The sequence below is a fragment of the Cebidichthys violaceus genome, unplaced genomic scaffold (assembly GCF_023349555.1).
Source record: "Cebidichthys violaceus isolate CVI_PGR_0920_01 unplaced genomic scaffold, fCebVio1.0.p SCAF_21, whole genome shotgun sequence".
Lineage (NCBI taxonomy): Eukaryota > Metazoa > Chordata > Actinopteri > Perciformes > Stichaeidae > Cebidichthys > Cebidichthys violaceus.
Genome location: NW_027176384.1, coordinates 5,991,359 through 6,004,735, shown reverse-complemented (window position 1 = coordinate 6,004,735; position 13,377 = coordinate 5,991,359). Strand labels below are relative to the sequence as shown.

General features: G+C 42.0%; 1 protein-coding gene across 1 annotated transcript in view; it reads left to right on the top strand.

Annotated features, from left to right (window-relative positions):
- mpped1 (metallophosphoesterase domain containing 1) overlaps positions 1–13,377 on the top strand; it is an 80,712-nt gene that overhangs the window by 52,670 nt on the left and 14,665 nt on the right. The window contains exon 5 of the mRNA XM_068717059.1: positions 12,580–12,695. Within this exon, the coding sequence (XP_068573160.1) occupies positions 12,580–12,695 (116 nt within the window). The remainder of the gene's footprint in view (positions 1–12,579; positions 12,696–13,377) is intronic.

Below are 13,377 nucleotides of genomic sequence, written 5' to 3'. Positions count from 1 at the left end.
AAAGTTTTGAAACAGACAGCTTCATTATTTACTGAATAAATTGTTTCAAATTACCGTACAACTCTTTCAAACGCTTTTGAAATGACTGTAAATGAAATGACTGTATTGTGTATAATTCAAATACACTGTCGCCCTGCTCAACGTGGGCATTAAATGACTGAGTATTATCAATCAGAGGGCGGCCTTATTGTGATTGACAGGTCACTGCCGCTATCAGAGACACATACGGTGTATCTACATCACTCTTCTGCACTCCAAATATGGTAACTTCATTGGTTGCAAAAAAAACATGGCGATGGCTGTATTCCAAGATGGTGATGGTGAAATCGTCAAAATCAAAGCTTCAAAACGCCAGTCCACAAACCAATGGGTGACATCACAATGACTGCGTCCACTTCTTATTTACAGTCTATGCCTAAACCTAATTTTTTTTGGCTTATATTTGTTAACATTTTGGCAACTGGGACCATAAAAACTATTACCAGTTTTTGTTTGTAGAGCATCCATCCATGAGCTGTGTGTCACAACCTCTGCTGCTGCCGTTTATTTCTGCCCGTGTTGTTAAGCGCCCAAATCAGCTGCCAACAACTTCCTGTTGTTTTTTGGAACCCAAGCATGCACCTGCCTCTATTCCACCTGACACAGAGTCTTTGCCTCACGTGTCCTCCCTCAAAGTTATAGACTAAACTCCTTATCAATTTATCATAAAATAATCGATTGGTTAATTGATAATGGCAATAATTGGCCCCTTAAAAGTGTGTTTGTTTTATGAGATATAGACAACATCTGCCTGTGTGATATACAGTGCTAGTATACACTACTACAGCACACACACACACGCACACACATCACAAACATACACACACATATGCGCAAGTGAGCTTCATCAAAGAAACAGTGAGCATGCAACACGCATTTCACGTATTTCTACATCAACAGTAGTGTGTGTGTGTGTGTGTGTGTGTGTGTGTACGGGTGCTGATGAGTGTGAAAGCGGAGCACAGCTGTGAGCACACACTCCAACCTCATAGACACAGACACACACTCACAGACCAGGGAAACGTGTTTCTCTGTGTCCTCACACTGTTTCTTTGATGAAGCTCACTCACTCTGTGTGTGTGTGTGTGTGTGTGTGTGTGAGTGTGTGTGTGTGTGTGTGTGTGTGTGTGTGTGTGTGTGTGTGAGAGAGAGAGAGAGTGTCAAATGGACAGATGTCCCGACTCTCTGTCCCACAGATGGACTCTGTGATGCCACAGTGTCCTTGTCCAGGATTCACAGGATGCTTGGACACACACATGCAAACTGAACCCAACTGGGCCCTCAACTGAGTTTCTGAGTATGTGTGTGTGTGTGTGTGTGTGTGTGCATGTGTGTGTGTGTGTGTGTGTGTGTGTGTGTGTCTGTTTGTACGTTGCTAGGGTATCAGCAGAGAAAAGACTGTGTCTAGTAGAACACTGTGTGTAGATCACAGCTCTAGAAATCATGCCTAATCCTTTCGTTACTTTCTGCTGAGACCCCCACTGCACTCACTGCTTAACTGCAATTACACCATTACAGAGAGCTCACACACACGCACACACACACACACACAAACAGAGAGTGTGTGTGTGTGTGTGTGTGTCCTGGGACCTGCCATGAGTTACATGAATCGTGCTGAGGGCCAACATGTCTCCAATCTGCCTCTCAGCAGAGAGGTGTGGGGTTGAAGACACAGTCGCCATCACACAGGTGGAAGGGCAGATTAAAGGAGTAGTGCACCTGTAGTAAATATGACGGGAGAAAAGACGGATGACATAGTATAAAGAGTGACAGTGGGTTTAGGGAGGAGGTCAGTGTGGATGGATGGATAGGTCAAACACAGGACTTTCAAGCAGGGATCGTTATTGTCTCGTACCATAACTGACTTATTTCAGTTTACGTATGCGTCATTGACAGAAAAACTACAGTTTGAAGGCTGCAAAAGATTTAGAGACTGCAACCAGTGGAGGCAACCTCCCCCTCCCCCCACACCAGCAAAGAAAACAGCGCTCACTAACTCCACTTAAAATTGATCGAGCGTTTTGTACGGTATAGCATCTGGGCGCCAACAGGGACATCATGGTGCATTCAGGTGTACATTGTGAAATCTGAGAAAGTCAAACTGTTGTTTTAAAGTATCCTCCTGCCATCTGGTTGATCTTCTTTTTTAATTAACAATGATTCAATAATTACAATTTGACCATATGGCCTTGGTGTGGGCACATAAAAAGAAAACAGTATTTGTCATGTTCGTGACAGTGCTGGAAATTTTTTTTATTGAAAATTGAATTGAATAGGGACCTCAAAATCCCCTGTGAATCCCCTAAACTATGTATAATCTACGTAATTTAAAATAACTCATCTTTGACTTTTGGCTTTACACAGGACACTAACACCAGTCTCCTGGATGAAAGTCCCATGTTTTACCCACACACCCCAACCTCCTCACTACACCGATTCATCAAATAAAAACGATTAATTTCAACCTGGGAATTTGTGTGTGCCAAACATGACAAATGATCCTAGTGGACTTTCTGCATTGTTTCCGTGCCACCACCACGTCACGCGCAGTTAACAGGTCATGGTAACTTTATTAATTTCTCTGTGAGATCAACCGGCTCTCAACACAAGGTCTGTGAAGTAGTTCAATCACATCACATGGTATTCTTCAGCAGATGGAGTTTGCCTAATTGTCATGGAATTGCAGATGTTTAATAGAGGAGATTGATGTATTGATTAATTCTGGGTTTGCCCCACCAATTTGTCCAATAAACAATATAGAGAACATTTTGTGCAACCCAAGTAAAGTATAGTAGGTGGTGAGTTGGGGATGGATGGAGTGAATGGTGTTGGGGCAACACACACACACACACACACACACACACACAGTGACAGGGATAAAGGCGCTGCAGGCGAGTCTCCATCACATCTCTAATCCTCCTTATTGTCATAGTCAGATATACTCTGCCTTCCAGCACTGTCTTCCTCCCCTCCTTCCTCACCCCATCCGCCACTCCTGCACTGTTTCAGTCCCTCCTCCCTTTGCTCCCCACTTCCTCTCCCTCTTTCTTTAACTCCCTCATCGTGCTTTCACCCATAGCTTTCCCACTTATTCTCTCCCTCTCATCTTATTTTCTGTATTAATTATGGAATGTGTCTTTCGCATCCTCCCTCTCACTGTCTGTCTCTCTTCCCTGCTGTCATTCAGTGTCTAAGTCTCTGTCTCTCGCTGTATTCCTGCTGTGAGGATCAGCCTGCTATGGCAGGCCGACTTGCATGCGTGTGCTGGCCCCGCGATTAAACGTCAAAGTCTGTGTGCGAACGGTAGAATCGAATGGTGTTTGTCTGCACTGGTTTTCAGTCACAAAAAAAATATATGAATTTGAAGAACTGTCTCCCTGCAACATGCAAAAGAACTTGTTTCCTCTGCGTCCCTCTAACTCGGTACCCCGCTGTGCTGAGTGGGCCGACCGAGTCAAACTCTCACATGCTGTCCATGTACCACCTCGGGCTATATGAGTGCCCATTTTGCCTGTTTGTGTCCACTAGCCGCCATCATGTTTTTTGAGTTATAACTGTCAAAATTTGCCAAAACAGGCACAGCTAATCCCCTTTGTGCAGGACGGAAGCCTTTGCCGCTTTGACGTGTGGCTTCTGTAAAAAAACTTTAATTCTGTCTCGTCTCTTGTTGTCTTCTTTTTTTATTCCTTTTCTTTGCAATCAGTTGACTTGTGTCGTCATCACATCAGAGGAGTGTTTTTTAGGGAACAATGGTTCTTATGCTGCCACTCTTCTTGTTGTGGCCGGTCTTGTCATTCAAGGCTAGACTTTTAGATTTTAATATTGTTCAGTTCAATGTCAAGTAGCTCACAATTTAACTCCTGAACACTTGTGGCTGTCAGTAAGTCTAGCCACAGACTGTTGGAGGAACCTTTTGGAACTCTAATTAGCTACTTCATACTTTTAAAAGTATGTTATGTTTGGATCAATACAGCAGCCTTGTAGCTGTAATTATTCAGCTGGAGTTATGTTTTTAGATATGGCATTCAAAGGAGATAATAAACTGTTTGTAGAGCCGACGAAAGCCCCAAATTTGTTAATAGACTTACATTTGTATAGCACCCTTCAATTCCTCCTCCGACTCAAAACTCTGTTATACATTCACACACACTGCTGATCATAAACTAATGCTCATTCACACATATTCACATAGGGAGCAACTTGGGCTTCAGGGTCTTGCCAGAGGACACTTTGAAATTCGGATCGGAAGAGCCGGGGATCGAACCTCTCTACTTCGGCGCCACGGTTGCCCCATTGTACCTTATATCAGCCACTGATGCGGCAGGGGAAGCACAGGGAAGCAGTGAGGGAAACCTGGCTTCTGGCTGCAAGTGACGTAGTATATCAAGCTGCTGTCGTAGAAAGTGACGTGGTAATCATAACGAGTATCACGAGGACAGGTGGGAGAGGTGGTGATTAACTCAAACAACCATTGGATTTTTCAGGCAGCTGTTTGTTTGGAACCTTAAGTAAATGTTGACTTTATGCTATTAGGTGTTACACTTGTTACATAGCGTTATTTAAGAAAGTCTGTTAAGGGCTGTTGTTATATATTAATTGAGTTATGGTTGTTATGTTACGTTGTTATGTTGCGTTGTTATGTTGCTTTGTTAGGCTACGTTCTTACATTATGTTGTTATATTACGTTACAGCATTATGTTATTACGTTACGCTGTTACGTTACGTTTTTACGCTACGTTGTTCGTTCTTATTTTTGATTTAGAAACATCCACGTTGTCAGTTGAGATAGATGTCGGGCAATGAAAGTTTGGAAATAAGGCTGTGGGAAAGCACTTAGATAAATAGGTATGACTGCATTTATCAACAAGCTTCTTCATGTATCTGCTGCATATCAAACACAGAAGAAAAATCGCTTCACAAATGTGTGTGTAAGAGGACCGCCACACTCCACTCCCCCAACCTGCCTCCCAGGCTGTTATTAGGGTCGTTAAGTCATGAGTAGTTAATTAAATCTAGCAGAGGTGATCACGGTTGGGTGTTTTCACTGCGTCAGTGCATGTAGTGATTAGCACGAGGCCTGTGTTACACATTAGGATGGACCTTGTTACAGTAATCCATTTTAGTTTCTTACCCCACAACCACGGCACTTCCTCATCTCATTTCTTTTTTGTGTGTCTGCATGTGTTTGCTGTATTTTTCTTTCCCTCCTTGTTTGTCTGAATCTGAAAAGTTTTGGTATTGGTGCCAATATATCAGACCTGAGCTGCAGTACTGAGTTTTACTTTTTATTTCTGAGTATTACTTTTATTTCATACAACTATAACAGCGGTTTATTTTAAAACCCTGAATAGGCTGCTTTATTCAGTTTGTTTATCGTCAATAAATCTCATAAAAATACCAAAACCAATGTGTGTTCAAACTATTAGTTCCTACTAATGATATAATCTTTAAAATAAGGTCACAATTACTGTAGTTTGATTTTTTTTTTCTGGTGACAGTTGGTCACGGTAGTTTTAAACAAATGTTACTGTAACTGGAGGGACTATTTTTAGCGGTGGATTAATCTACATTTGGTGCTCTTTTTTGGTGTATTTGTGGGACAGAAGGTTGGTGGAAATGGGATTGAGTCAAAATGAACTATGATGTGTGTTCATGTTAATAAAGGAACATGTCACCCAGTGTGACAGTTTGGCTCATTCAGATCAGGTTTAGATACATAAACAAAAGTTATTAGTTAACATAATATGTGTTTCATTGTATGAATATACAAAACAAAACATCAAAAAAGAAGCAGAATTTGAAACTTAATGCTGCTCAACCCAATCATTTTATAACGGATCTGCTATCGGTACTTTAGAAGTTCTGGAGTGAGATCTCCTCATCTCAAACCTCCTCTCTCTGTCTCTGACTTTGTGCTTTACTCACACACCGACTCCGGCTCAGTACAGCGTGAGACACACATCATGGCAGAGAGAAGAAAAAGACCCAAAGTGTGGCTACGTTTTACTCCTGTAGATGCTGAGAACTCTCGTTATCACAAATAAAACCCTCACAAGTAAATGAGGAAACAGCAGCAGTTTATCACAACTTTCAGCCAACAAGCGGAATATCAATCTGCAGAAATGTACAGTTTTCTACTGTTTGTCGAGCAGCCGTCCATCCTCGTCCACTGCAGGTAACGATGCAATGCAGAGTTTGATCATAAGAATAGGTTAATAAATGAAAGCTAATCACTTAGCTAAATGTTTAGCTGAGAATGTATTTTAAAGATTTTGGAACTTTTAAGTATCTAGTATTGATAAAATCCTGACGATACCCATCCCTACCTAGGAGACCAGAAAATGAATTAATACTACTATGACTGAGGAAGTATGCAATAAAAGAATAATCAGTGCCAGCATTTTATGCCTTGGACACAGTTTGGCAGATATTCAAAAAGCACTATAGTTTGATACCCCTGTGCTTCACCTCTGCCTCTCTTTTCCCTGCTGGACCTCAGAATACCTTCACTGTTCTCTAGCTTGTTAAATATTCCCTCTCAAACACCGAAGGCGGCCTCTCAGAGACCAAGCTGCTCTCCTGGGAGCTGCACCCCCCCCCCCCCCAACTAACGAGGAGTGAAGCAAAGCAAAGAGGGAGAGAGACGGAGTAATATGTCAAAAGGAGACGGACAGGGAAGACGGGAGGAGGAGAGGGGGAGAGATGAAGAAGAGGGGAATGAGAGGGAGAGAGGCAGGCATGGGTGCTCGGCAGTTCTCGGCAGAGGCCTTTAATGATTCATGGACTTACTCCAGTGATACGAGCGGGCCTCCGTTCGTGAGACACACACACTAATACACACACTAATACACACCCGGTGATACATGCAAGCTCAAAAAGTTAAGCAAGGAGCTGTGCATTGCCCTTTTTCTGTTAAATCTTTAAAAAGCATTTGAGAGTATAGCCAGTGCGTATGTGTGTGCGTGTGTGTGTGTGTGTGTGTGTGTGTGTGTGTGTGTGTGTCATGAAAGTAACGCTTTTGAACGCTGTTGCTTGTCTACTGAAGATATACACACAGACATCTATTTTCTCCTCTTTAAAAAAAAAAAGAAAGCCCATAACAAATACCAGCCCATCACATTAGCAGATTCTTTTAATATGCTCCACGCTTTCCCCTCCGCTACGTTAACACAAATCACTTGTACCACTTGCTAATCCCTCACCTGATAAAAACATCACAATTCTGAAGCAGGGATATTATCCGTGGAATTACATTCAGTTAGCTCGGCAAACATGGGAGCGGGTCTCTCTGGCGGAGAGAAAGAGAAGCTACAGTCAATTCCTCTGCGAGAGATAATCTCTTTTTTAGCAACTGCGATGGAGACGCCCACGGGTCGGCACGCAGACGTTTTTTTCCCGGCACAGGCAGACGCCGCCGAAAGACACGCTGCAAAATGAGATACAAACCGTTTGACAAAAGACTGACGCCTTCTCTTACAGAATGATTGATGTCAGTAAAATTAAAGAAGCCGCGGTACTTTATAATCCTCTGCTGACAAAATGATAGACTGGATCATCGCTGTTTTAGGTGTACTGAAGAACTTCTTCTTTTTCTTTTTTTACACGAAATTGGATAAACAGCCTCGAAAATTATTAAAAGGAAAGTTTTTTAATTTGAAAGTGAATTTTTCTGAAGTTTTGACAGGAACTCAAAAGTAACATTGATCAATCACAGATCACTTGTGCAAGCATTTGAAGGATCATGACTGCTTTATCTTATTAACTAAAAAACGGTGTATCCTTAACATTGTTGCCAAATCAGCTCTCACATTGCTGTCCAACTTCCCTGGCAACCGCTGGTTCAATTAATTTAAGTGCATTATGAAAATCAACTCTCAGAGTCTGAAAGTTGTTGCAGATAGCTAATGCATGGCAGTATAAAGCCGTTCTTTTTTTCAGCTGTTATCGATATCATCCTGCTCCGATGTGAGGGTCCCGAGACAGAGGATGTCACATGTGTACAGATTGTAAAGCCTTCTAAGGCAAATTTGTGATTTGGGCTATACAAAATAAGTTAAATTGTATAAATTGAATTGAATCATTGCCTGGTAATGCACCGATGCCCTCTGTGTGATCCACACTCTTTATTGTTCTATTTTTTCTTCTTGGTTGAATTTTCTGGCCGCAAAGTTTTAGCTTCACAAAAACGGGATGTGGTATAGCTCATCATTGGATGATGTGCCTTAAATAACAATCCCTGCTTGTAAAAAAAAAAAAACTAAGTCAGGAGTTTACATTGAGTGTTTCTCACTAAAGATTGCGTGCATACTAGAGGTCTAACAAACGTGCTGAACGCACTTCCTTCCTCACAAAAACATTTGCAATGCCGATTTTCAAAGTATTTTAAATCCAGCATTGTTTACAGCCATGTTTACTTGGTGTGTTTGTGTAGATCAATGGAATAGTGTGAAACCACTGGTCGGAATGGGTTTCAGGTCACCCACGGAAGGGCAGGATTCAGAGATTTCAAACCCGACTGCTGCTTCAGCACAACGGACAGCACAGTTTGGCCCCCGATCACACCGAGACAAGCCACTAGAAACACGTGCACACACAAAAACATTTTGCGATCGGTGTCCGCTCCTGCATTGCACCCTTTTCTAGCAGTTTTTAGACGCACCTAAAAGTTGAAATATTCTCAACTTTTCAGCGGCAGGCACGGAGTCACACTGCCCGTCAATGTCAAAGTTGGCCCAGGCAGACAACCAAATGGAGCTTTAACGACTGTACCACTGACTTCCTGTTTTAATGCCAGTATGTGTGGTAGGAACTGACAGAGGCAGACGTAAGGTTAATATTAGCAGTTTTTAATTACGATGAACATATTTCCCCTCCTCCTCATTCAACAGCAGAGCAACAGCAAGAGCTCCATGTCCGCATTGAATACATTTTTCCCTTGTTATTTACGTTTGATAGCTCCACCGGCTCATCAGCTGTTTTGCCCGACACTCTTTGCCAACGGGTGTTTTTGAAGCGGCCGCACCTGTTGCAACGCGTCCCGGTGTGATCGGGGCCTCAGGCGACTGATGTTTCTGAGTGGGAGGCCGTAGATTCTAACTGGCACAAACCTCAGTCAGATAAAGTATCAATGAGTCAGGCAGACTAGACTAACATATTCTGCCCCTGCACTCTCCCTGCTATTAGGATAACAAAGGGAATGACATCCTCCCTCAAATTGCTTTCTGTATGAGATGGGATGGAAACATTACTCCATAGCGCTGCAAGTGATCAAAAACTGCACAGAGTACCTTTATGTTTTGGTAACAAACATCAATCTGATTGAGCTCAGGAAAAGCTTGTGTTCGTGCTTATAAAGCTATCGGTCGAGGTAAGGGAAAGTTCATGGTTGTAGTTCAAATAAACAGATGCAGATCACAATCTCTGCAGTCAAAGTTGTAAATCCAAACATCCACCTTTCTCACATAGGGAATGAAGACGAATCAAATTATTATTGGAATGACATCACGGCGTTGCTTCTTTGGAAAACAACATAATGCAGTGAATCTCTTCAAGTTGATCGAGTAGATTTTCACAGGAAGCTGAGATGAAATGATTGTCTGGAAGACAAGAAATCAATCTAAATGCTGGATATGCTTTGGAAAATGGTTGTGAATAATGTCAAGAGAATATAACTACTTAATAAGATATGCAAAAGTACAATACGGACCTTTGCAGGACTACTGTGATTTAGTTTCCTCCTCACATTATAAGATAAAAGTCTTTCTCTAGAATCAGTATTTGGTTTGTCCATTTTGGACTACTGTAGAAACATGGCGGTACAGTAGAGCTCCCTAAATCCTGCACACTGGTCTTTTAAGTAGACTTGAACGGCTCCATTCATCCGTCCAAGCATCCACCTGTTCTTTCCATCCTCATGAATCCTTCTCTGTGCTGAATACTCTGTTATAGGTTATATAAATATAATATACGTATAATCAGCGTAAGGTGGTCGTTTTTTGAGGGAAACCTCAATGTCTACTTGTTTGCTCTCTCTTCATCCCTCTGTTCACACTGGGAGTAACGGGAGTATCGACTGCACCGCCAAGCTCATTTCATTTTAATTGAGACGTCCATGTGAAGAAGGACATGAATATTGCATTCCACAGGCCCTATTAATATGCTAAGGCCAGTCTAAATGTTTTAATATCAGCCGGGTAAATTATTGAAACAGTGTTCATGGGCAGCGTCGGATCATTCGTCAGAAATGTTTAGTCTCTGATGTTCAGGAAGTGATGGAATTTTAATCGCATGGCGCTCCAGCCGAAATGTAGGACGTGATTTCCCATGATGCAATGCCACATGTGCTGGACCACTCCTCCCTCCCCCGCCCACACGCGACCTGGAGTCTCCGTTTTTAGCTTTCTTAATTAGAGAGAAGGACAAGGAGACTGTGTGACAGGTATTTCTTCCTATTTTCAGGCCTGTCTCTCTGTCTCCCCATCTGTCTCTGAAGTCCCCAAGCATGTCAGACTCTCACACACACACACACACACACTCCGGAAATTATTCTAAAAAAAATCCTCATCTGATGTGCCACTGAGCACAGACGCGTCGGGCATCGGCCACGGCGATAAAGTTGGTGTTTCGAGTGACTGCACTTGGCAATTTAAAAAAAGACGCTTGCGCAGAAGCGGCACACACACGTGTGCGGCGCGTTGGAGAGGAAGATGGATCGGAGTACAGATTGTAAGTGACATGTTAATTTTTTCTCCGTCACTCACGACCGCGGCGTCCGTTATCAAAGTAAAGGGACACGAGCCCCAGCCGTCAAGACTCTCCCGTTCTTCTTCTCTTCTTTTCTCCTTCTCTACTTTTTTTCTCCCGTCGCCGAGCATTCCGGGGCCCGACTGTGATCAAGGAGGCGTTTAATGTAGCTTTCTGTTCACCCTGCTCCGCCCGCCTGCCGGGGATCCTGTTTGATTCGTACACTAGACGACTGCTATTCATCGTGAAGGTCAAACCTCATGTTAAGACAAAAAGGAGGAAGACTGTTAGTGTGGGGTGCAAAAAGAGAAGTGAAAGGTCAAGCTGGAGTTATGATCTTTGCTCTTCGACAATTTCTCCTTCGATTTTTCAACACAAACCAGGCCACAACTTAAGGAGATTTCGGTTAGAAAAGCACAATCAGGTTAAGTTCTGTTAGAAGCAAAAAATAAGGTCGGATTAGACTTTTTTAAGAAGATGCTTACGCAACAACAAAGAGGCCAAAATGTTGCATATGCTGAAACGCGGGAAAACTGCATTAACAAAGTGATTACATTAGATCCCTGTCAAAAAGAATCCCGACCGTACAGTCCAATCAACAATGTCAGCAAAAATTGTGGTTTAATATTCACAAACAAAATATTTCCCCTGTTTTGCTTTGCTGTGTGTTTGCTTGTTCAGTGGTTCATTTCCTTTTTTTTGTAATTGTCACGACACAAAAAACAGTACCTGTGACACATTTATGGAAAGCATTAACTCATGCATCATATCTATCGAGCAGGTATAGAACCATACGAACATTTTGGGCTTTACACAAGTCTAAAATAATTTTGGAAAATAACATAAAAGGTTATCTCCAAACACGTTCGCTCAACACTTCCGTTGAAATACCACACTCAATTGTCAATCACCTGCACCCAGAATGCACCTGTGAAAACACCTGTAACCTATTAGGTCACTTAGAAATCAAAGCTTGAACACTTGAAATACTAGGATCATAGGTCTGATCGATTTGGTTGATGGCTGTGCAGCCGCCTGCAGTCCCACAAAGACGTACAGTACATCAGTGTTTTACATTGAGAAGTCTGTCATTTATTTATGCGCTATAGCCATAATATGTGACAGACATGGAATTATGTTTTTCAATGTAGACTACATCTTTTTTTTCAGAAAGCTATTGTTCACTCCATAAAAACTCCTAAAACCTTGAACGCATTATTCTTTCTGGCGATTAGGGTAAAAAAATATGGGCTAAAACTTTTCGGCCCGGTGAACAACCGACAAAGTGGTGTTCCTATCATCATAGCTGTTTTTAGTTTATTTCTATATCAAGTAACATGGACAAAAAACATGAGTATTAGATGAATAATTGTCTTTTTCCTGCTCCAAACTACAGTTATTATATCGGTCAAGCTCTAAAAAGGATTCAGGTTTGCTCCTTGGTGTGAAAAACAACGGAGAGAAAGTTAGAGGACTGTAATAACAATATACAATATACTGTGACTTAAATGCTTCCACATAGTGTGCATTATATGATTATAACTCTCCACTTTTCAATTGAGGATCATGTTTCATTATAATCATTAGAATTAATGATTCATTAGTGAATTATTATCATATCAATGTAAGGAGAGTGTGACGTGTGACATTTGATAAAAAAGATTCAAAGCATCCCACATGACATTTGTCTGTACTTGCCACAGTGACCAACCCATCTGTTCTTCTTACTTCCTGTACGTGTGTGTGTGTGTGTGTGTGTGTGTGTGTGTGTGTGTGTGTGTGTGTGTGTGTCTGCAGGCAGCCCTGGTACTATGGCTGGGGCTTCAACCTGCCACGGGGTCAGGCTCTGCTGGACAAGTGGAACCAGATCCCCGACAACACAGACATCCTGGTGACACACTGCCCCCCACTGGGTAAGACACACATTACAGCACACACACACACACGCACACATAGGCTCCAATATATGTCTAAAGTAATTTGTGTGTATGTACAGATCACTGAACTATGAAAAAAAATTAAAATGTAGTATTCATTAGGGCCCGAGCACCGACGTAGTCGGAGCGGAGGACCTATTGTTCTTCTCATGTTTATTATTATTGCGCGTGTTTCCTTGCAAAAAGGAGGTGCTTGGGATACTGGGAATTTTTGGAAATTTGGCATGCAAGCCAGAATTTGCGAAAATTGCAGTATGATTGGGGTGTCCAGCTGCGGTATGAAATATTGGCTCGATAGCGCCCCCTATTGAGTAGCCCCAACATTTGGTTTCACTTAGCTGTATGAAATTTGGTAGGTATGTGGAACATGATGGGATGTACAAAAAATCCTTTTGGAGTTTTTCATTATTAAACCAAACAGGAAGTCGGCCATTTTGAATTTTATGACGTTTTTGGACTGTTTCAAGGCATCATACTTTAACAAACTCCTCCTAGAGATTAAACCCGATTTGGTCAGTATGCTCTTGAGACCTTGGCAGTGAAAAGATACTCAAAGATCAAAAAGTTATCGAACTATGTATCCAACTTCCTTTTTCGCCATGAAAAAGGAAGTTGTTGTAACTCGGCCGTACACTGTCTAATCTGAACCAAATTTCTC